The sequence below is a fragment of the Cebus imitator genome, unplaced genomic scaffold, assembly GCF_001604975.1.
Source record: "Cebus imitator isolate Cc_AM_T3 unplaced genomic scaffold, Cebus_imitator-1.0 Scaffold45, whole genome shotgun sequence".
Taxonomy (NCBI): Eukaryota; Metazoa; Chordata; class Mammalia; order Primates; family Cebidae; genus Cebus; species Cebus imitator.
The window spans coordinates 8101045-8125940 of NW_016107360.1; the positions used below are offsets into that span (position 1 = coordinate 8101045).

Consider the following 24896-nt stretch of genomic DNA (forward strand, 5'->3'; position numbering starts at 1 on the left):
AATGCAGGTTTGTTACATAGGTATATATGTGCTGTGGTGGTTTGCTGCACCTATTGACCTGTTCTCTAGATTCCCTCCCCTCACCTCCCACTCCCCAACAGGCCCTAGTGTGTATCATTTCCCTCTCTGTGTCCATATATTCTCAATGTTCAACTTCCACTTAAGAGTCAGAACGTGGTGTTTGGTTTTAGGTTCCTTTGTTAGTTTGCCAAAGATTATTGTTTCCAGCTTCATCCATGTCCCTGCAAAGGACATGAACTCATCCTTTTCATAGCTGCATAGTATTTCATGGTGTATATGTGCACCATTTTCTTTATCCAGCCTATCATTGATAGACATTTGGGTTGGTTCCAAGTTTTTGCTATTGTGAACAGTGCTGCAGTAAACATACCTGTGCACATGTCTTTATAGCAGAATGATTTATAATCCTTTGGGTATATAACCAGTAATGGGATTGCTGGGTCAAATAATATTTCTGGTTCTAGATCCTTGAGGAATTGCCACACTGTCTTCCACAATGGTTGAACTAATTAATACTCCCACCAACAGTGTAAAAGCATTCCTATTTCTCCACATCCTCTCCAGCATGTATTGTTTCTTGACTCTTTAATAATCGCTATTCTGACTGGCGTGAGATGGTATCTCCTAGTGGTTTTGATTTGCATTTCTTTGATGATCAGTGGTGATGAGCTTTTTTTTTTTTTCATATTTGTTGGCCATGTAAATGTCTTCTTTTAAGAAGTGTCTGTTCGTATGCTTTGCCTACTTTTTGATGGCGTTGTCTTTTTCCTGTATGTTTGTTTCAGTTCCTGTAGATTGTGGTTATTAGACCTTTGTCAGATGGGTAGATCTCATTCTGTAGGTTGCCTGTTAACTCTGATGGTAGTTTCTTTAACTGTAAAGAAGCTCTTTAGTTTAATTAGATCCCATTTGTCAATTTTGGCTTTTTTGTTGCAGTTGTTTTTGGTGTTTTTGTCTTTGTCCATGCCTATGCCCTGAATGGTATTACCTAGGTTTACTTCTAGGGTTTTTATGGTTTTAGGTTTTACATTTAGGTCTTTAATCCATGTAGAGTTAATTTTTGTGTAAAGTGTAAGGAAGGGGTTCAGTTTCAGTTTTCTGCATATGTCTAGTTTTCCCAGCACCATTTACTGAATCAGAGATCCTTTTCCAATTGCTTGTTTTTGTCAGATTTGTTGAAGATCAGATGATTTTTAGATGTGTGGTGTTATTCTGAGGTTCCTGTTCTGCTCCATTGGTCTATATGTCTATTTTGGTACCAGTACCATGCTGTTTTGGTTACTGCAGCCTTGTAGTATAGTTTGAAGTCGGGTAGCATGATGCTTCCAGCTTCGTTCCTTTTGCTTAAGATTGTTGTGGCTATGTGGGGTCGTTTTTGATTCCATATGAAATTTAAAATAGTTTTTCCTAATTCTATGAAGAATGTCAGTGTTAGCTTGATGGGAATAGCACTGAATCTATAAAATTACTTTGGGCGGAATGGCCTTTTTATGATACTGAGTCTTCCTATCCTTGAGGATGCAATGTTTTCCATTTGCTTGTATCCTATTTTATTTCCTTGAGCAGTGGTTTGTAGTTTACCTTGAAGAGGTCTTTCATATTGTTTGTTAGCTATATTCTTAGGTATTTTATTCTCTTTGTGGCAGTTGTTAATGAGAGTTCGTTCATGATTTGGCTCTCTGCTTGTCTATTGTTGGTGTATAGAAATCCTTGTGATTTTTGCACATTAATTTTGTTTCCTGTAATTTTGTGAAAGTTGCTTATCAGTTAAAGTTGTTGGGCTGAGATGATGGGGTTTTCTAAATATAAAATCATGTCATCTGCAAACAGAGACCGCTTGTCTTCCCCTCTTCCTGTTTGAATACCCTTTATTTCTTTCTCTTGCCTGATTCCCCTGGCCAGAACTTGCAATACTGTGGTGAATAGGAGTGGTGAGAGAGGACATCCTTGTCTTGTACTGTTTTTTTCTTTCTTTCTTATTTATTTATTTATTATACTTTAAGTTCTGGGGTACACGTGCATGAGACCAACATCATTCTGGTACCAAAACCTGGCAGAGACGCAACTAAAAAAGAAAATTTCAGGCCAATATCTATGATGAACATTGATGTAAAAATCTTCAATAAAATACTGGCAAACTGAATCCAGCAGCACATCAAAAAGCTTTAGCCATCACAATCAAATTAGCTTTATTCCATGGATGCAAGGCTGGTTCAACATATGCAAGTCTATACATGTAATCCATCACATAAACAGAACCAAAGACAAAAACCACATGATTATCTCAATAGATTCAGAGAAGGCCTTCCAACAAAATTCAACAGGCCTTTATGCTAAAAACTCTCAATAAACTAGGTATCAGTGGATTGTATCTCAAAATAATAAGAGCTTTTCATGACAAACCCACAGCCAATATCATACTAAATGAGCAAAAACTGGAAATATTCCCTTTGAAAACTGGCACAAGACAAGGATGCCCTCTCTCACCACTGCTATTCAACATAGTAGTGGAAGTTCTGGATAGGACCATCAGGCAAGAGAAAGAAATAAAGTGTGTTTGAATGGGAAGAGAGGACATGTAAACAAATTGTCCCTGTTTACAGATGACATGATTGTATATTTAGAAAACCCCACAGTCTCAGCCCCAAATCTCCTTAAGATGATAAGCAACTCCAGCAGAATCTCAGGATACAACATCAATGTGCAAAAATCGCAAGCATTCCTGTTCACCAATAATAGAGAGCCAAATCATCAGTGAACTTCCATTCACAATTGCTACAAAGAGTGAAATACCTAGGAGTACAACTAACAAGGGATGCGAAGGACCTGTTCAAGGGGAACTATAAACCACTGCTCAAGGAAATAAGAGAGGACACAGACAGATGGAAAAACATTCCATGCTCATGGTTAGGAAGAATCAATATCGTGGTTCTTCCTAAAATGGCCATACTGCCCAAAGTAATTTATAGATTTAATGCTATCCCCGTCAACCTACCAATGACTTTTTTCACAGAGTTGGAAAAAAACCACCTTAAACTTCATATGGAACCAAAAAAGAGCCCACATAGCTAAGACAATGCTAAGCAATAAAAAACCAAAACCAAAACACACACACACACACACACACACACACACACACACACACAACAAAGCTGGAGGCATCACCCTACCTGACTTCAAACTATGCTACAAGGCTACAGTAATCAAAACAGCATGGCATTTGTACCAAAACAGAGATATAGACCAATGGAACAGAACAGAGACCTCAGAAAGAATGCCACACAACTAAAACCATCTGATCTTTGACAAATCTGACAAAAACAAGCAATGGGGAAAGGATTCCCTATTTACTTACCCATTTATTTATTTTCATTAAAAATTTTTTTTTCTGTCCCCAGGATTCTTTATTTAGTGAATGGTATTGGGAAAACTGGCTAGCCATATGCAGAAAGCTGAAACTGGATTCCTTCCTTACATCTTATACAAAAATTAATTCTAGATGGATTACAGATTCAAACATGAGGGCTAACACCGTAAATACTCTAGAAGAAAACCTAGGCAGTGCCATTCAGGACATAGGAATGGGCAAGGACTTTGTGACTAAAACACCAAAAGCACTGGCAACAAAGCCATACTAGACAAATGGGATCTAATTAAACCTAAGATCTTCTGCACAGCAAAAGAAACTATCAATAGAGTGAACTAGCAACCAACAGAATGGGAAGAAATTTTTGCAATCTACCCAGCTGACAAAGGGCTAATATCCAGAATCTGTGGAGAACTTAAACACATTTACAAGAAAAAAACAACCCCCTCAACAAGTGGGCGAAGGATATGAAAAGACACTTTTCAAAAGAAGACATTTATGCAGACAGCAAACTATGAAAAAAAGCTCATCATCACTGGTCATTAGACAGATGCAAATCAAAACCACAGTGAGATACCACCTCACAGCAGTTAGAATGGCAACCATTAAAAAAATCAGGAGACAACAGATGCTGGAGAGGATGTGGAAAAATCGGAATGCTTTTACACTGTTTGTGGGACCATAAATTAATTCAATCATTGTGGAAGACAATGTGCTGATCCCTTAAGAATCTAGAAACAGAAGAAATACCATTTGACACAGCAATCCTATTACTGGGTCTATACCCACAGGATTATAAATCATTGTGTTATAAAGACACATGCACACATATGTTTACTGTGGCAGTGTTCACAATACCAAAGACTTGGAACCAACCCAAATGCCCATCAATGATAGCCTGGATAAAGAAAATGTGGCACATATACACCATGGAATACTTTGCAGCCATAAAAAGGATGAGTTCATGTCCTTTGCAGGGACATGGATGAAACTGGAAACCATCATTCTCAGCAGACTGATGCAAGACCAGACAACCGACCACCACATGTTCTCACTCATAAGTGGGTGTTGAACAATGAGAGCACATGGACACAGGGAGGGGAACATCACATGCCAGGGCCTGGGGGGGTGTGGGGGGCTAGGGGAGGAATAGCAAGGGTTGAGGGGATTGGGGAGAGATAGTATTAGGAGAATTATCCAATGTAGATGATGGGGTGATGGATGCAGCAAACCACCACCATGGCACATGTATACCTGTGTAACAAACCTGCACGATCTGTACTGATTTTCAAAGGGAATGCCCCAGCTTTTGCCCATTCAGTTTGATAATGGCTACGGGTTTGTCATAAATAGCTCTTATTATTTTGAGATATGTTCCATCAATTCTTAGTTTATTGAGAGTTTTTAACATGACGGGATGTTGAATTTTATCAAAGACGTTTTCTGCGTCTATTGAGATAGTCATGTGGTTTTTGTCTTCGGTTCTCTTTATGTGCTGGATTATATTTATTGATTTGCCAATGTTGAACCAGCCTTGCATACCAGGGATGAAGCCGATTTGATCATCATGGATAAGTTTTTTAATGTGCCCTGGGATTTGGTTTGCCAGTATTTTACTGGGGATTTTTGTGTTGATGTTCATCAGGGATATTGGCCTGAAGTTTTCTTTTTTGTTCTGTCTCTTCCTGGTTTGGGTATCAGGATAGTGCTGACTTTATAAAATGAGTTAGGGAAGAGCCGTTTCTTTTTCAGTTGTTGGGAATAGTTTCAAAAGGAATGGTACCAGCCTCTGTTCGTAGAATTCAGTGGTGAATCTGTCTGGTTCTGGGCTTTTTTTGGTTGGTAGGCTATTACTGCCTCAATTTCAGAGTTTGTTATTGGTCTACTCAGGGATTCAGCTTCTTCTTGGTTTAGTCTTGGTAGGGTGTAGGCATCCAGGAATTTACTCATTTCTTCTAGTTTTCTAGCTTATTTGTATAGAGGTGTTTATAGTATTCTCTGATGGTGGTTTGTATTTTGTGGGGTCAGTGGTGAGGTCCCCTTTAGCATTTTTTATTGTGCGTATTTGATTCTTCTCTCTTTTTTTTCTTTCATTACTCTAGCTAGTGGTCTGTTTTGTTAAAACCCAACTCCTGGATTCATTAATTTTTTGGAGGGTTTTTTTTTTACATCTCTGTCTCTTTCAATTTTTCTCTGATCTTAGTTATTTCTTGTCTTCTGCTAGCTTTTGGATTTGTTTGCTCTTGCCTCTCTAGTTCTTTGAATTGTGATGTTAGAGCATTGATTTGAGATCTTTGTAGCTTTCTGATGTGGAAATTTAGTGCTATAAATTTCCCTCTTAACACTGCTTTAACTGTGTTCTAGAGATTCTGGTACATTGTTTCTTTGTTTTCATTGGTTTCAAGTAACTTCTTAATTTCTGCGTTAATTTCATTATTTACCCAGGATTCATTCAGGAGCAGGTTGTTCAATTTCCATGAAATTGTGTGGTTTTGAATGAGCAATACTAACCTTAAAAGTAAATGGGCCAAATGTCCCAATTAGAAGACACAGACTGGCAGATTGGCTAAGTGGTCAAGACCCATCAGTGTGCTGTATTCAGGAGACCCATCTTCTGCACAAAGACACACACAGGCCCAAAATAAAGGGATGGAGAAAAATTTACCAAGCAAATAGCAAAAAGAGCAGGGGTTACAGTCCTAGTCTCTGACAAAAGTCTTTAAACCAACAAAGATTAAAAAAAAAAAAGACAAGGAATGTCATTATGTAACGGTAAAGGGACAGTTCAACAAGAAGAAGTAACTATTCTGAATATATATGTACCTAAGGAGCACCTAGATTCATAAAACAGGCTCTTTGAGACCTACAAAGAGGGTTAGATTCCCACACAATAATAGTGGGAGACTTTAACACCCCACTATCAGCATTAGATTGAGACAGAAAATTGACAAGGATATTCAGGACCTGAACTCAGCTCTAAATTGAGTGGACCTAGTAGATGTCTACAGAACTCTCTACCCCAGATCACCTGAGTATACATTCTTCTCAGTGCCACATGGCACTTATTCTAAAATCAGCCACGCAGTTGGAAGTATAACATTCCTCAGCAAATGCAATACAGTTGAAATCATAACAAACAGCCTCTCAGATCACAGTGCAATCAAATTAGAACTGAGGAAATATTATCGTTCTAGAAAGAAAAGGGAATGCAGATACTGTAATGATAGTTTGTATGAAATCTTTAACTTTTACAGTATCTTCATATTAATGATTTGATTCATTTATTGCCTTGTAAGAAAAGTGCAATAGCCAACTGGTGATTGTGGATAAGGGATAACAAAATCTTTTCCACTTTTGCATGAAACCTGACCTTTGGTTAACTCCCTCTCTTTGTTCCCTTGGTATTATGAGAAAATATTTCAGCTGTGTTACCAGGCAATATTACATGGTAAATACAAATTGCATCTGTACTAGGAGGAACTACAAACTACAAATACTTGATTTGGACTCTTGCAACTGGACATGCCCCTTGAAGGACCCTGGAAGCTATACCTATGGGGCTGTCATAAGAGATACTGGCTTGGAGGGGCATTAGGCTTGAAAACCAGAGTGGCTTTCATGAATGCTAATGTGGATCTTTTGTGGTCTGAGTCGTGTGTTTTATGTATATAAACACTCTGCCTTAGCATCAATTAGTGTCTAAGTCACCTACTGTTGGGCGGTAGTTGTTTGTGTGTGTGAGTAGGGGTATGAAAATGAAATACTTCACATGAATTCTTTATTAGCTTAAGTACAAGTATATTTATTTCTTGTTGCAGTTTTCTTTAGTTTATTACATTGAGCTGAACATAACTTCCTTTTTTTTTTTCTTGTAAACCATTCCCAGCAACCACTGTAACATTTCCTAACACCTATGAGCTCTGTACTTGTTGTGTTTGGACTTGCTCCATCTTGAGTATTTGTGGTTTCTGCCTCTGTGGATTATACCCTGTAAATCTTACTCCCTAATCATACCTAGGTTGACCAGTTGGCAGCCTGACTGGCTCTGAATGAGAAGTATGAGCAGGATAACAAGGCTTTTGAAAATGCTAGGAATGTTTAGTTTGGAGAAGGGGTAAGATTTTGGTTATTTTACATTTTAACATTCTAACGGATCACTTCTGATTATGGAAGAAAGATAACAGCAGAATGAATAATTTTTTAATTTCTGTGAAACACAGGCAGTGTGTTTATAAACATTTTCTTACATTAACTTTTAAAATGGGCTTATTTACTCCCATTTTATAAGTGCAGAAACAGGCTTACAAGGTTCAGGAAATTGTTTAAGATTACGTAGTTCTGTTTTTTTTTTTAATTAAAAATTAATTAATTTTGAGGTATGGTTTCACTTTGTCACCCAGGCTGGAGTGCAGTGGCATGTTTATAGCTTAAGTGCAGCCTCAACCTCCTGGGCACAAGTGATTCTCCCACCTCAACCTGTCAAGTAGCTAGGACTACAGGTAGGTACTACCAGCCATGCCTGGCTAATTTTTCTGTAGTGATGGGGTTTTACCATGTTGTCCAGACAGGTCTCAAACTTCTTGGCTCAAGTAATTTTCCTGCCTCTGCCATTCTCCTGCCTCTGCCTCCTATAGTTCTGGGATTGCAGGCATTAGCCACCATGGTTGGCCCCTAGTTCTCAATGTTAATTAGGAACTTGAACGCAGACATTTCTGACAGCAAAGTCTATTCTCTTTCCTTTAAACCACACTACTGATATTAAAATACTTTTTTTAGTAGAAGACTTTAATTAATATTGTATTAAAAAACACAAAAGTTGTGTTTTTGTTTCCTTCCATGAATTTTTTATCCTTTTAAATTATGTGAGTGCTGAGATGTTTACTTTTTTTTTTTTAACTTAATTTTCAGTCTATTTTTAATTGCATTTTAAGTTTTGGGGTACATGTAAAGAACATGCAAGATTGTTGCATAGGTACACACATGGCAGTGTGATTTGCTGCCTTCCTCCCCATCACCTATATCTGGCATTTCTCCCCATGCTCCCTCTCCCCAACTCCCCACCCCCCACTGTCCCTCTCCTGTTTCCCCCCAACAGACCCCAGTGTGTGATGTTCCCTTCCCTGTGTCCATGTGTTCTCATTGTTGAACACCCACCTATGAGTGAGAACATGCAGTGTTTGATTTTCTGTTCTTGTGTCAGTTTGCTGAGAATGATGGTTTCCAGGTTCATCCATGCCCCTACAAAGGACACGAACTCATCGTTTTTTATGGCTGCATAGTATTCCATGGTGTATATGAGACACATTTTCCCTGTCCAGTCTATCATCGATGGGCATTTGGGTTGGTTCCAGGTCTTTGCTATTGTAAACAGTGCTGCAATGAACATTTGTATGCACAAATAATAACAATTTCGTTGTTGCAGAAATAATGTGAAAAATAAAAATTAGCGGATTAGAGTTCTTGAACTTAAATGTTCCTTTTGTAATTTCATTGATTTAAGGAGAGAAATGTTTGTCCTTAATGTTATGTTTGGAGCTATGTTTAGAGAATGTAAAGTTATTTTGGAGGTCATGTTTTTTCATATAGGTCTTGTGCAGAAAAGACCTAATGTATTAATGGTGGTTATTCTTTTTTTCTTCTTCCAGAATGAAGGGAATATTTTAATTGCCCAAAGAAATGAAATGCAGCAGAAGGTGTACATGTCAGTAGAAGATTTTATTCTAGAAGTTGATGAGTCATCTCTTAATAAACGCTTAAAAACATTGCAGGTTGGAATTAAAAATATATTAAATATACATTAAATTGCAAGTTTATTATTCAAGGAGTGAAATTAGCATTTACCTCGAGATGCCAGATAGTTCTCGGATGGTTGCAAAAGATTTTCCTGTTCCCTGCATTCTAGTTTCTTTTTAATGGGATTCAAAGTTTGTATAAATATATTTTGTGACTATGTATATGTGTATACCTATCTTGCAAACAAGATAAAATGGCCAGGGACTCCAGGTTTCTACCACAGTGTTCACTGGGGAAATTAATTGAGACAGGAGCAATAGCAGGGATATGGGTCCCTGTCGTCCATTGCATTCTAGCAGAAAATGTAGTAGGGTCGCATGTTAAAATGAGAAGGGATCAACTGTGATCCTTGAGTTAGAGGGTTTTTAGGCTTCATGACCAGGGAAGTTTCTTCCTGATGTGATGAGAGGCTGGAGTACTGTAGTACATATAGCTATATGATGTGGTGGAATCTTCTCTTCATCCCTGTCTTGCCAGCTCAGCTGTGACTTTAATTTGGGGTGAATAAACATGACAGTGTTGTCATTTTACCTAATAACTTAATATTTCTCTCTACTTATTTAGCTCTTTTTTGTCCTTTAATATTATTTAAAATTTTTCTGTATAAGTCCTCATGAATTTTTCTTCAACTTTTATTTATTTATACTTTTGATTGCTTTTATGAATATTATCTTTTCATTTCCTATTTTTGATTGAATAGAGGATTATTGTTGATTTTTATATACTGGTGTTTGGCAACTCTGCTGAACTCTCTTTTAGTTCTCATTTGTCTATTGATAATCTTTTCTTTCTATGTGTCATATCATTTGAAAACAATAACTCTTTAATCTCTTCTAGTCCTTTTACCTTTTATGCGTCTTTGAATTTTTACTGCTTTAGTCAGTTACTCTAGTACTTCGCTGACCAGTAGCTAATACTGATCTTGTTGTGGACTGCAGGGAATAAACTTGATAGAAATTTGGAGAAGAAGATATGCAGGGACACCTGGGCATTGTTTCTTTCTGTCCCCCAGATGAAGATGTAGTTTTGATGATGCTCCACATGGCTTAAGAACCACTGGAGCCCTGGTTTGAAACATTTTTTTAAATGGAATTGCATAAGTAATATAAATTCTTCCAGAATGGTGAAGTAAGCCTTGCATATAAAAGGACAGTAATATAAGTAAGAATTTACCTTTCCACAATGCAACTTCTGCTTTACCCTGTAAAGGTTTACTTCTTCTCACTATTAGTAAATGTAGGTCAAGGTTCTGCAACTAAGATCATCCTTAAACACTGTTTTCTTTTAATAGTTTAATGCTAGAAGACTTTTTGCCTTATCTGGCTTGTCTCCATTTCTGGTATTCCCTCAGGTCACCAAAATATTCTTTAAACTTCTCTTTATTTTGTTGAGAAATAGTTTATATTTTTCAAGTACCCAAGAAATACATTTCTATAATGAAGGTCAAATAAATTAAAGTTTATGATTTCTGATTTCCGCATTTTATTTAGACTTCTTTTGTGGCCTACAATACATGGTTGATTTTTTGTGACCGTTCTTCTTGAGTTCAAAAAAACATTGTATTCTAGGTTTTCTTGGTGTACAGTTATAGATACATCTAAAACTGGCTTAGGTTTTGGTTGGATCAGTACAACAGTCTTTGAGATATTTTTGTTACATATATCCAAAATAGATAGGTTTGTCCCTATTTGTCACTGTTGTTCTTTCGGTTGTTCAAAGTATCTCAGTGCCACATTGTTGGGCATTAAGGTGTTCATGGTTGTACTGTATCTAAAAATGTATATTTCTCCCCCCATCCGGCACATGTACCTCCAAACCTAAAATAAAAGTTAAAAATAATAATAGAAATTTTTTTTTTGTAACTACTGTGTAATCTTATTTTTTTGCTTAGATTTTTTTAAACAAAATAAAATTTTAATTTGTTTCCTTTTTAGGTTCCTATGCCACCTTTCTTTGTAGTTAATACTGTAACATCTTTTCTTTTTTAATTTTCTCTTTTTATTTTGTTTATTTAATTTTTTTTTGAAATGGAGTCTCACTGTGTTGCCTACGTTGAAGTGTAATCCCATGATTTTGGCTCACTGCAGCCTCCCCCTTCCAGGTTCAAACAGCTCACCTGCCTCAGCCTCCCCAGTAGCTGGGATTACAGGCACACATCTGGGATTACAGGCACACACCATCATGCCTGGCCAATTTTTTGTATTTTAGTGGAGATAGGGTTTTACCATGTTGTCCAGGGTGATCTCAAACTCCTGAGCTCAGGCAGTCCACCCACTATTACCTCCAAAGTGCTAGGATTACAGGTGTGAGCCACCACCCCTGGCCTCTCCCTTTATTTTTAACCTTTTGTATTCACATTTTGAAATGTCCTTCTTGATAACACACCAATGGATTTAATATTTGAAAGCATCAAACCTATACCCTTTTGTTGGTAACTTAATTTACGTATTTATAATTACTGTTTTGTTAGAACTTATTTCTTTGATCTTATTTTTATGTTTCTGTTTATCATGGTTTCTTTTTTTCTCCTTTTCTAAATTACACCTCTAATACCTTTTTTTTCCTGAGATGGAGTCTCACTCTTTTGCCCAGGCTGAAGAGCAGTGGTGCAGTCTTGGCTACCACAGCCTCTGCCTCCTGGTTCAAGCAGTTCTCCTGCCTCAAACTCATGAGTAGCTAGGATTACAGGCATGCGCCACCACACCTGGCTAATGTTTTTGTTTTTAGTAGAGATGGGTTTCACCATGTTGGCCAGGCTGGTCTTGAACTCCTGGCCTCAAGTGATCCATCTACCTCAGCCTCTCAAGGTGCTGAGATTACAGGCGTGAGCCACCGTGCCCGGCCACACTTCTAATACTTTAGAACATTCTTTTCTGCTTTTGGTGTCTTTCCTCTCTTTTTCTACCACCTTCCCCCAAACCAACCATTGAACCAATCAGAGTTGTTTAGGATTTTAGTCACAGTTTGTTATGGATATTGTGTGTGATAGCTCAGTTAAATAGAGTTATTTTTCTATTCTTATTTCATAAGTGGATTATCTCTTGGCTTTCTCTATGTGTTGGAAGATTTTCTCTAAAAGTAATTTCAAAGAAATCCTTATGTATTTGATTCTGTGAGTTATTTGATGTTTTAGGATATCTCATTTCAGTCTCAAGTACAAATATTTGTTTAGCTGACTATAAAACAATAAGTTCAAAGGCCATGTTTGCTTTAGACCTCTGACAATAATAATCTATTGTCTTCTTATTTCTATAATTTTATTTATTTGAGACAGAGTCTTGCTCTGTCACCCAGATTGCAGTGCAGTGGTGCTATCTCAGCTCACTGCAACGTCTGCCTTCTGGGTTCAAGCAAATCTTACTATGTCTCAGCCTCCCAAGTAGCTGGGACTGCAGGCATGCGTCACTGTGCTTGGCTAATTTTGCATTTTTAGTAGAAACAGGATTTCAACATGTTTGCTGGGCTGGTCTTGAACGTCTGATCTCAAATGATCCACAGCCTTGGCCCCCCACAGTGCTGGGATTACAGGCATGAGCCAAAGTGTCCAACTTTCTTATTTCCATAATTGTTGATACCTGTCTAATCTTTTTTCTTCTGTGATCTTTTTTCTCTCTGGAAGTTTGAAAATTTTCTCTTGATTTGTTCTTAAGTTGCGTCAGATCGTGTTTATGTTTTGATTGAATCTGAGCCAGTTCAGGCTGAGGTTTTATATATTTCTTTAATTGTAGGTAATATTTGATAATTATTTCTTAAGGTATTGTCCTCCCCCATTAAATTCTTCTTTTATTCTGAGACTTCTGTTAGATAGATATTTAAGCTTCTAGTTCTGTTTTCTACATATTTTAACTGCTGATCTGTTGTTTAAAGTCTTTTTATCTTATGTAGGAGGTGAGTTAAACAAAAATAAATAAAACCTTTTTATCTTAATTGTTTTTTTGGAGGGATCCTTGACTTAACCATGTAGCTAATGAATTAATTCTCTAGCTGTATTTGTTCTGCTGTTTAGGCAATCCATTGTGTTTTTTATGTCAGAGATTGTTTCTTTTGTATTATCTTCAATTAGTTATTATTTATAAGTACTTGGCTTTATGTTTCCAATATTCTTTCTTTTTGTTGAGAATATTTATTCTGCTTATTTTTGAGTTCTTACTGTTATTTGGGCCACTGTCACTGATTTTGCTTCTTTTTTATAAGGTGGCCTAGTTTTATATACTTCTTTTAGAGGGCTTGTGCTGTTCACACTGTTTTGTTCTCTTCTTACCTCTCCTCTAGATCTCATATTCCCTTGGAACTATAAACTACCTTAGTTCTTTGCTGCTGTGTAGTTATATAAAGGGCCTAGTCAAGAGTCGGAGCCATGACCACAATTTTAAGATTTTGGGTGGTTAGGGAATAGAATGTGCTTGTTTTTAAGGGTCCAGAACCTCTGATGTTGCAATCAGGGATTATCTACTCCCTCTTTGCTTCTCTCCTGGATGGTCTTACTCCTCAGCAAAACCCTATTCCCTCTACCCTAGCTACTGCTCCTTTCTAGGCACTGCCATCCTTAGATGTAAGTGCTGCTAGCTATTGAGGGAAGAAGTGAAGGAAGGAGGATGGTCAGGGGCTGGCTAGCTCTTCTATACTGGTTATCAATTTTTGCCTCATCTGTGTTCTTATGCTGTACTTGTATAAACCTGTTGCCTCTTGCTGGTGCTGCTGTTTTTCTTCCCGATGTGAGGGGGGAGAGAAGGGCCTATGAAGAAAGTTTTCTTTTCTTAAAGGTGATCCTGTGCTATGACAAAGTCCTTCTTGACATGTAGGGACTGTATTAATTCAGTGCTAACCACCAACCATCCTCTGCCTTTCTGAGATTTCTCAAAGTTTTGTGATACAAATTTCTGAGACCTCTTAAGCCTTTTTTTCTGGTCTCTGTAAAATTTCTAGACTTTGATTTCTGGAGAGAGGTAGCAGGCTGTGTTATCTGCCTATCTTGTCTTTTCCAATTCTTTATTACACGAAAAACTTTTATTTATTGTTACTGTTTTTTTTTTTTTTTTTCACACCTGCCCCAACAAATCCAGCCAGACTAATTCATGAAAAAATGCCTTTAAGCACAGTCATGTGCTGCACGGTTTGGTCAATGATGGACAGCATATATGCTGGTGGTACCATAAAATTATAGTACTTATTTTTACTGTACCGTTTCTGTGTTTATACAGGCAATTATTGATACAATTGCCCACATTATTCAGTACAGTAACATGCTGTATCTAGGAGCAGGAGGCTATAGCATGTAATTTGGTTGTGTGGTAAACTATACCATCTAGGTTTGCAGGTACTTAAAGGTACACTCCATTATATTTGCATAATGTTGAAATTGCCTCATGATGCATTTATTAGAAGATATCCCTGTTGTTAAGTGGTACATGATTGTACATATATATGTTTAATGCTTTTACTTAATTAGACCTATTTGTATATTTTGGTATATAGTTTATTTTTATTTAGCAATAGGTCTTAGAAACTTTCATGCCAGGACACACTAGTAGTGATTCTTATGATAGACAGTGGAGACTCAGAAGGATGGTAGGGGTGGAGGGTGGTGGTTGTTGAGAAATTACTTAATGTGTTCACTGTACATTTGGGTGATAGATACTAAAAGCCTAGACTTTACCACTACATAATATATCTATGTAACAAAATTACTCTTGTACCCAATAAACTTATACAAAAAAAGTTAGGGAAAATAGAGTAATTTCTACTTAATTAAAAAACCTAAGGATATAAGGCTTTCTGTTTGTAACTAATTCACTTAATAAACTTTTACTGTAATGGTCCAAATAAACTACCTTCTAGGTAGTTTCGTGTTTTCATCTCTATCTCCTGATTCTGAGTTGTGTTTATGAAATTCTCAAGAATGGGGATGCAGCATACTGCTTTTCTGCTCCTTATATCCTAATGCAGTGCTTGAATCCTGAATGAGTTAATAAAATTTAATTAAACAGAAGTATATCTCTCTGCAGGATTTGTCAGCCTCTTTAGAAGCAGTGTATGGACAAGCCAGAGAAGGAGCAAACTCTGATGAAATACTTAAAAAATTTTATGACTGGAAGTGTGATAAAAGAGAGGAGTTCACTAATGTTAGAAGTGAAACAGAGGCTTCTCTGCAGCGTCTTGTAGCATGGTTCCAAAGAACCTTAAAGGTAGTAAAAGTTCCTGCCGCATTATGTTTCTGGCATAAACCAGAGAATATATATTTTAAAAATAACATGCTTTGTTCAAGAGCTGACATCATCTACTTACTACGTATCAAATATAAACTTTTGCCACCTTACCAGTCAAGATTTTTTATTAGCTTTTAGTCAGATTGCCCCTTATATTAGTCTTGAAAAAAATCATATTGGTCTTGTTCCTCCTTTTTCTCAACTTTTCCTAGGGATTGTTCTCTTTCCTTTCTTAACCATTTATTTTCTTTAGGTATGCTATATGTATGTACCTTTTTCCTTTCGGTGCATAAATTTTATGAGGGTAGGCACTTTATCTTTTTTTTCTGCATTCTTAGTTCTTTTACATTGCCCAGGGCATAGCTTAATGCTCTGCTTCAGGCATTAAAGCACAATGAATGCTGTTTGAATTAAATGAGATATTTCATGTGTTTATTTTTACAAATGAGGTTTTTGACCTATCTGTGGAAGAATCACTGACTTCTGAAGACACAATTAGTAATATTGATGAAATCCTAGAGAAGACTGAGTCAAGTGTCTGCAAAGAGCTGGAGATATCTCTGACTGTGAGTATTGATACTCTTTATTATTGCTTCCTTTGAAGCAGTGTGGTTTCCTTTCATGGTTAGAAAGTATTAACCAGTAATATAATTTATCGTGCTTGTTAAGACTTGTCTTAGCTTTCTCCTAATAGGCCTATTTGAAGGATTAACAATGTCAAGTTTTAGTGCAAACACAATGCAAAGTCTTATTCTTAGGTGACATTTTCATTTTAATAGGACATTTTACACAAAACATCTTAATTCTAAGAAAACCACTCATAATCTGAGTGGACAAGCTTTCTGTATTATTTGATCTATATCAATATGATATATTCTGTATCATACCCAATGTCTATAAGAAGAGACTTCTTCGAGTTTGTGAAAACTTAAAACCTGAGAGAGCTCTAATAGTTGACACACAAGATGGATTGGTCATCCTCTTTCTTTCTCCATTGTGTATATTCTGAATTACTGTGTCAAGGTAAAAATTAGTGTAGCTACTCCAAAGGGTGTTTTATAATTTTAATTATTGCTCATTGGGACTCTTTCCCAGTTACTCAGGCTGCATTCCAGTGTCTCAGTGCTTCTTATTTTACTTGTTTTCTTTTTACTATTTTATTCATATTGGCATTAAAAATACATTGAGAAGTTATATATTGTTAAGTAGTCCTGATTTAGATCGTTTTGTCAGACTTGATCTTAGAAGTAGTTGTTAACAGGTGATTTCTAAAAGTAAAGTGTGGAAGGTCTGTATATTGTTTATAGTTCTTATATTTAGCATGTTAGTATCCCTGATTTCCATTAATGCAGTACTCCACTCCACACAGCTTTGGGAGTAATGGTGTAATAGGGGTAAAGTTTCCCATATGAATGGCTTTGCCTTGTTTTTTTTGTTTGTTTGTTTTTTTTGTTTGTTTAAGAGAGAGAGTGTCCTGCCCAGGCTGGAGTGCATTGATGTGATTGTAGCTCACTGCACTGTTGAACTCCTCAATCTCCCTGCCTCAGTCTCCCTTGTAGCTAGGACTACAAGTGTACACCACTGTGCTCAGCTGATTGAAGCAATATTTTTTAGGGACTGGGTCTCATTATGTTGCCTGGCCTCCATATGAACATCTTTGATATCTGTCTTTCTTCTGTCTGGGAAAACATTTGTATTTAAGAACTGTTTTGAAGTGACTACAGAAATCTGTTAAAAGGCATAATTTTGAAGCTTATCTATTGTTATTGGAGGCTTTAGCTATTTTGGATTATTCCTTTATGTATAATTTTATGTGTGTGATTTCATTTAGGATCAAGGTGATGGAGACAAGGAGATAATTTTAAATACATATAGTCAAATACTGCAAAAGATTCGTTCAGAGGAAAGGCTCATTACCACAGTACAAGCTAAGTACAAGGACAGTATTGAGGTTGGATTGTGCTTTCTCTTATGGATCTTATAAATTGATGTTTTGAAATTTTTAATACTTAAATTTTCCTCATGTTGTTTAATACTCACTGTCAGTAAATTATTATTACTAGAATTCACTATGAACTGGAAATGGTGATTTTTGATGATATAAATGTATCAGATTTTTTTTATTCTTTTAAATCTTTGATTTTATTATGTTCGTGGGAACCACAACTTTTAACATCATTTTATTTTTGTCACTACAAGTCTACTATAGAAAATTTGCTATATACAGAAAGATAAGAAATAAAACATTGCTTATATTTCTCTTAGCCTAAGAGATAGTTTGAGTATTTCCTTACTGGATGTGCATCTAGATGTTTGTGAGCATATATATATGCATTGGATTATTTTTTAAGTTATTTCAAAAATACTTTCTTCATTTAATGGTATATTCTGAACATTTTTCTACATGATTAATGATTTTTCTATACTGTCATTTTGAGTGACTGAATCCTAATCCCTATATAGATGTATAACAGCATTAACCATTCATATGTGTTGAATGTTAAGGTTACTTCAATTTTTTCTACCATAAATAACACTGTATATATGTTTGTGCATAATTTTTTGTTTTTATTTCTCAGATTTCTAAATTTATAATTATTGAGTTAAAAGGAATACAAATGCACATTATTAAAACGACACATATTGTCAACCCACTTTTGGGAAAGATGATTTCAGTTTACATCCTCACTAGAAGTTCCCTTTTCATCCACACCAAGACACAGTGTGTTTTACTCTGGGTCTCAGTTTGAAATACTACTTTTATCTTTGCTACTTTCGGTGCTGGAACTGATACTCTTCTAAACAGAAACATGGATAATAAGGAAAACTGTTGAATTGTCTTGTTGAAAATTGTAGATTTTCTTAGTATCTTAACCTAACCTCAGTAAATAATAGTTGAATCCTAACAGAGAAATAATAAATGATCACTGATGTTCAATAAATATTTTTCTTATGTGTTTGAAAATATGTAACTTTTGTTTACTTAGTTTAAGCAGCAGCTTATTGAATATTTAAATAAGACTCCCAGTGTGGATCACTTGCTGTCCATTAAGAAGACGTTGAAAAGCTTAAAAGCTCAACTGAGATGGAAATTGGTTGAAAAGAATAATTTGGAAGAAGTAAGGAAACAGTTGCTTCTTACTGATCTTTGTATGTCTCTCATTTTATTTGGTCTCTGCTTCATAAAAATAATACATAAATACACTATTTAAAATAAGAGAGCTGTTACATTCACATTTTGTTTTATATACTTTGCCTTGTTTTCTGTGTGTATAAATAAAATTGAGATTACATTGTTTAAAAATTTTCCTGTATCATTAAATATTCTTTAAAAACATTTTCCTAAACTGCCTTGATTTTTAGTAACTTGAACATTTTAGAGTAATTTTAAAAGCTCTTTCGGTTTGGATTGTTAAAATGTTTGTTGTAATACCAACTTGCTACATGCAAGTGAAAGGGTACTCCCTCAAAGGTAGCATTTTGTCATAAAGTATTTTTAAGATCATGGCATCTTTTGTTAACTCCCTTTTTTATGGATAGATGTAGTATTTCTTGCAAGTATTTTAAGTTGCTTTTATAGGATAATAGAACTGGAAGGGTTACTATGCTCTAATCTGGACTAACTTCTTCCTTTAGGGTTGAAATTTTGTGAATAAGATGGTAATACTTTGTTTTCCCTTGAGGATTGATTTATATACGACAAGGATCTGTTTTGTGCCTCAATCTAATTTGAATTATCTCTCTTCTACTTCTGAGCGCTTAATTGGGGTTGGAGTGGGGACTTCTAGAACTAATATCATAGTTGAAGAGCTTTCCAGTTTTACTCTATTCTGGGCTTTGGAGAAATTGATTTTTTTAGTCTAATTTTTCAACTTTTGGAGAAATCTGACTTTTAAAAAAATTATGCTCTAAGTTCTGGGATACATGTGCAGAATGTGCAAGTTTGTTCCATAGGTATACACGTGCCATGGTGGTTTGCTGCACCCATCAACCTGTCATCTGCGTTAGGTGTTTCTTCTGATGCTATCCTTCCCCTAGCTCCCCACCCCCTGACAGGCCCCAGTGTGTGATGTTCCCCTCCCTGTGTCCATGTGTTCTCATTGTTTAACTCCCACTATGAGTGAGAACATGTGGTGTTTAGTTTTCTGTTCCTGTGTTAGTTTGCTGAGAATGATGGTTTCCAGCTTCATTCATGTCCCTGCAAAGGACATGAACTCATCCATTTTCATGGCTGCATAGTATTCCATGGCATATGTGCCACATTTTTTTCATCCAGTCTGTCATTGATGGGCATTTGGGTGGGTTCCAACTCTTTGCTATTGTGACTAGTGCTGTAATACATTTATGTGTGCATGTGTTTTTATAGCAGAATGATTTATATTCCTTTGGGTATATACCCAGCTAATGGGATTGCTGGGTTAAATGATATTTCTGGTTCTAGATCCTTGAGGAATCGCCACACTATCTTCCACAATGGGTAAACTAATTTACACTCCTACCAACAGTATAAAAGCATTCCTGTTTCAGCACATCCTCTTCAGCATCTGTTTGCTGACTTTTTAGTGATCGCCATTCTAACTGGCGTGAGATGGTATCTCATTGTAGTTTTGGTTTGCATTTCTCTAATAACCAGCAATAATAAGCTTTTTTTCATATGTTCGTTGGCTGTATAAAAAGTCTTCTTTTGAGAAGTGTCTGTTCATATCCTTTGCCCACTTTTTGATGGGGTTGTTTTTTCTTATAAACTTGTTTCTTTTTTGAGATGGAGTTTTGCTTTGTTGTCAGGCTGGTGTGCAGTGGCACGATCTTGGTTCACAGCAACCTCTGCCTTCCGATTCAAGTGATTTCCCTGCTTCATCCTCCTGAGTAGCTGGGACTACAGGCATGTCAACATGCCTGGCAAATTTTTTGTATTTTAGTAGAGATGGGGTTTCATCATGTTGGCTAGGTTAGTCTTGATCCCCTGACCTTGTGATCTGCCTGCCTGGGCCTCCCAAAGTGCTGGGATTACAGGCATGAGCCACTGTGCCCATCTGCTATTTAAATTCTTTGTAGATTCTGGAGATTAGCCCTTTGTCAGATGGATAGATTGCAGAAATTTTCTCCCATTCTGAAGGTTGCCTGTTTACTCTGATGATAGTTTTTTTTTTTTTTTGTCCTGTGTAGAAGCTCTTTAGTTTAATTAGATCCCATTTGTCAATTGTGGCTTTTGTTGCCATTGCTTTTGGTGTTTTAGTCAGGAATTCTTTGCCCATACCTATGTACTGACTGGTATTGCCTAGGTTTTCTTCTGGGGTTTCTTATTTTAGGTCTTATGTTTAAGTCTTTAATTCATCTTGAATTAATTTTTGTGTAAGGTGTAAGGAAGGAATCCAGTTTTCTGCATATGGCTAGCCCGTTTTCCCAACGCCATTTTAAATCGGGAATCCTTTCCCCATTGCTTGTTTTTGTCAGGTTTGTCAAAGATCAGATGGTTGTAGGTGTGTGGCATTATTTCTGAGGCTTCTGTTCTTTTCCATTGGTCTGTGTCTCTGTTTTGGTACCAGTACCATGCTATTATGGTTACTGTAGCCTTGTAGTATAGTTTGAAGTCAGATAGCGTGATGGCCTCCAGTTTTGTTCTTTTTGCTTAGGATTGTCTTCACTATACAGCCTCTTTTTTGGTTCCATATGCAATTTAAAGTAGTTTTTTCTAATTCTGTGAAGAAAGTCAGTGGTAGTTTGATGGGGATAGCATTGAATCTATAAATTACTTTGGGCCGTATGGCAATTTTAATGATATTGGTTCTTCCTGTCCATGAGCATGGAATGTTTTTCCATTTGTTTGTGACCTCTCTTATCTCTTTGAGCAGTGGTTTGTAGTTCTCCCTGAAGAGGTCCTTCACATCCCTTGTAAGTAGTATTCCTAGGTGTTTTATTCTGTTTGTAGCAATTGTGAATCGAAGTTTATTCATGATTTGGCTGTCTGTCTCTTATTGGTGTATAGGAATGCTTGTGATTTTTGTACATTGATTTTATATCCTGAGACTTTGCTAAAGTTGCTTATCAGCTTAAGGAGATTTTGAGCTAAGATGATGGGGATTCCTAAATATACAATCATTTTATCTGCAGAGACAATTTGATTTCCTCTCTTCCTATTCGAATATCCTTTATTTCTTTCTCTTGCCTGATTGCCCTGGCCAGAACTTCCAATACTACGTTGAATAGGAGTGGTGAAAGAGGGCATCCTTGTCTTGAGCCAGTTTTCAAAGGGAATGCTTCCAGCTTTTGCCCATTTAGTATGATACTGGCTTTTGGTTTGTCATAAATAGCTCTTATTATTTTGATATGTATTACGTGAATACCTAGTGTCTTGAGAGTTTTTAGCATGAAGGGGTGTTGAATTTTATTGAAGGCGTTTTCTGCATCTCGAGATAATCATGTAGTTTTGTCATTGGTTCTGTTTATGTGATGGATTACATTTATTGATTTGCATATGTTCAACCAGCCTTGNGTGTTGTGAAGTGGGACCAAGAAGAAGTCACTGCAAAGCTTTTCTATAAAGCTTATCACAGTATATCAGTCTATATTTTTCAGTCTGGTTCAGTTTTACTATAGTATACATATCCTATTTGCAAAAGGATTTTTTTGCCCAAAATTAATAAATTATGTAGGATTACATAATTGTACATATCATGCAGGATTATAAAAATAAAAAATGTTTTCTCTTGTCTAGTATTTTTTTTTTTTTGAAAGAGAGGCTCGATCTGTCACCCAGGCTGGAGTGCAGTGGTGCAATCTAGACTCACTGCAACCTCCGCCTCCCGGGTTCCTGTGATTCTCCTGCCTCAGCCTCCCAAGTAGCTGGGAGTACAGGTGTGTGCCACCACACCCAGTTAATTTTTGTATTTTATAGTAGAGATGGAGTTTCACCGTATTGGCCACTGGTCTCGAATCCTGACCTCAGATCCTCCCGCCTTGGCCTCCCAAAGTGCTGGGATTAGAGGCGTGAGCCACCATGCCTGGCCAGTTTGCCAGTATTTTGAGAACTTTCACATCGATGTTCATCAGGAATATTGGCCTGAAATTTTATTTTTTAGTTGTTTCTCTGCCAGGTTTTGGTATCAGGATGATGCTGGCCTCATAAAATGAGTTAGGGAGGAGTCCCTCTTTTTCTATTGTTTAGAATAGTTTCAGAAGGAATGATACCATCTCCTTTTTGTATCTCTGATAGAATTTGGCTGTGAATCCATCTGGTCCTGGGATTATTTCGTTGGTAGGGTATTACTGCCTCAATTTCAGAACTTGTTACTGGTTTATTCAGGGATTCGACTTCTTCCTGGTTTAGTCTTGGAAGGGTGTATGTGTCCAGGAATTTATCCGTTTCTTCTAGATTTTCTAGTGTATTTGCATAGAGGTGTTTATAGTATTCTCTGATGGTAGTTTGTATTTCTGTGGGATCAATGGTGATATCCCCTTTATCATTTTTTATTGCATCTATTTGATTATTTTCACTTTTCTTCTTTATTAGTCTGGCTGGTAGTTTATCTGTATTTTTAATCTTTTCAAAAAACCAGCTTCTGGATATGTTGATTTTTTTTTTTTTGAAGGGTTTTTCTTGTCTCTGTCTCCTTCAGTTCTGCTCTGATCATAGTTATTTCTTGTCTTCTGCTAGCTTTTGAATTTGTTTGCTCTTGCTTCTCTAGTTCTTTTAATTGGGTATTGATTTTAGATCTTTCTTGCTTTCTTCTGTGGGCATTTAGTGCTACAAATTTCCCTGTAAACATTGATTTAGCTGTGTCGCAGAGATTCTGGTACATTGTGCCTTTGTTTTCATGGGTTTCAAATAACTTATTTATTTTTGCCTTAATTTTTTTATTTATCTAGTAGTCATTCAGGAACAGGTTGTTCAGTTTCTGTGTAGTTGCGCAGTTTTGAAAGAGTTTCTTAATCCTGAGTTCTAGTTTGATTGCACTGTGGTCTGAGAGACTGCTTGTTATAATTTCTGTTATTTTGTGTTTGCTGAGGAGTGTTTTATTTCCAATTATGTGGTCAATTTTAGAATAAGTGCAATGTACTTGTGAGAAGAGTGTATATTTTGTGGATTTGGGGTGGAGAGTGTTGTAGATGTCTATGACGTCTACGTAGTCATAGACTTGTAGGGTTGTAGGGTTTATGCTGAGAGATCTGCTGTTAATCTGATGGGCTTCCCTTTGTGGGTAACCAGTCTTTCTCTCTGGCTGCTCTTAACATTTTTTCCTTCATTTCAACCTTGGTAAACCTGATGATTATATGTCTTGGGGTTGCTCTTCTTGAGGAATATCTTTGTGGTGGTCTCTGTATCTCCTGAATTTGAATGTTGGCCTGCTTTGCTAGGTTGGGGAAATTCTCCTGGATAATATCCTGAAAAGTGTTTTCCAACTTTGTTCCATTCTCCATGTCACTTTCAGGTACACCAATCAAATGTAGTTTTGGTCTTTTCACATAGTCCTGTATTTCATTGAGGCTTTGTTCCTTTTCATGTTTTTTTTTTCCTCTTATCTTGTCTTCATGCTTTATTTCATTAAGTTGATCTTCAGTCTCTGATATCCTTTCTTCCACTTGATTGGTTCAGCTATTGATACCTGTGTATGTGTCACCAGGTTTTCATGCTGTGCTTTTCAGCTCTATCAGGTTATTTATGTTCTTGTCTCAACTGGTTATTCTAGCTAGCAATTCCTCTAACCTTTTTCCAACGTTCTTAGCTTCCTTGCATTGGGTTAGAACATGCTTCTTTAGCTCGGAGGAGTTTGTTATAACCCACCTTCTGAAGCCTACTTCTGTCAGTTTGTCAGACTTGTTCTCCATCCAGTTTTGTTCTCTTGCTGGTGAGTTGTGATCCTTTGGAGGAGAAGAGGCTTTCTGGTTTTTGGACTTTTTGACCTTTTTGTACTGGTGTTTCCTCATCTTCGTGGATTTATCCACCTTTGGTCTTTTATGTTGGTACCTTCTGATGTGGTGGTGCCAATGTCCTTTTGGCTAATGTTGATGCTATTCCTTTCTATTTGTTAGTTTCCCTTCTAACAGTCAGGCCCCTCTGCCACAGCTCTGCTGAGGTTCTCTCCAGACCCTTTTTCCTAGATATCACCAGTGGAGGCTTCAGAACAGCAAAGACTGCTGCCTGTTCCTTCATCTGGAAACTTTGTCGCAGAGGGGCACCCACCACATGCCAGCAGGAGCTCTTCTATATGAGGTGCCTGGTGACCCCTGCTGGGAGGTGTCTCCCAGTCAGGAGTCACGGGGGTCGGGGATCCACTTGAGGAGGTAGTCTGTCCCTTAGCAGAGTTCAAACACTGTTCTTGGAGATTCACTACTCTCTTCAGAACTGTCAGGCAGGGATGTTTAAGTCTGCTGCAGTCACGCCCACAGCCTCCCCTTTCCCCGGTTGCTCTGTCCCAGGGAGATGGGAGTTTTATCTATAAGCTCCTGACTGGGGCCGCTGCCTTTCAGAGATGCCTTGCCCAGAGAGGAGAAATCTAGAGAGGTAATCT

At 36.9% G+C, this 24896-nt stretch overlaps 1 protein-coding gene across 1 annotated transcript in view; it reads left to right on the top strand.

The window, feature by feature from the left end:
- STK31 (serine/threonine kinase 31) overlaps positions 1-24896 on the top strand; it is a 137182-nt gene that overhangs the window by 47774 nt on the left and 64512 nt on the right. The window contains exons 10-15 of the mRNA XM_037737969.1: positions 8889-8955; positions 9034-9156; positions 15187-15366; positions 15837-15953; positions 17219-17338; positions 18375-18506. Coding sequence (XP_037593897.1) covers positions 8889-8955; positions 9034-9156; positions 15187-15366; positions 15837-15953; positions 17219-17338; positions 18375-18506 — 739 coding nt within the window. The remainder of the gene's footprint in view (positions 1-8888; positions 8956-9033; positions 9157-15186; positions 15367-15836; positions 15954-17218; positions 17339-18374; positions 18507-24896) is intronic.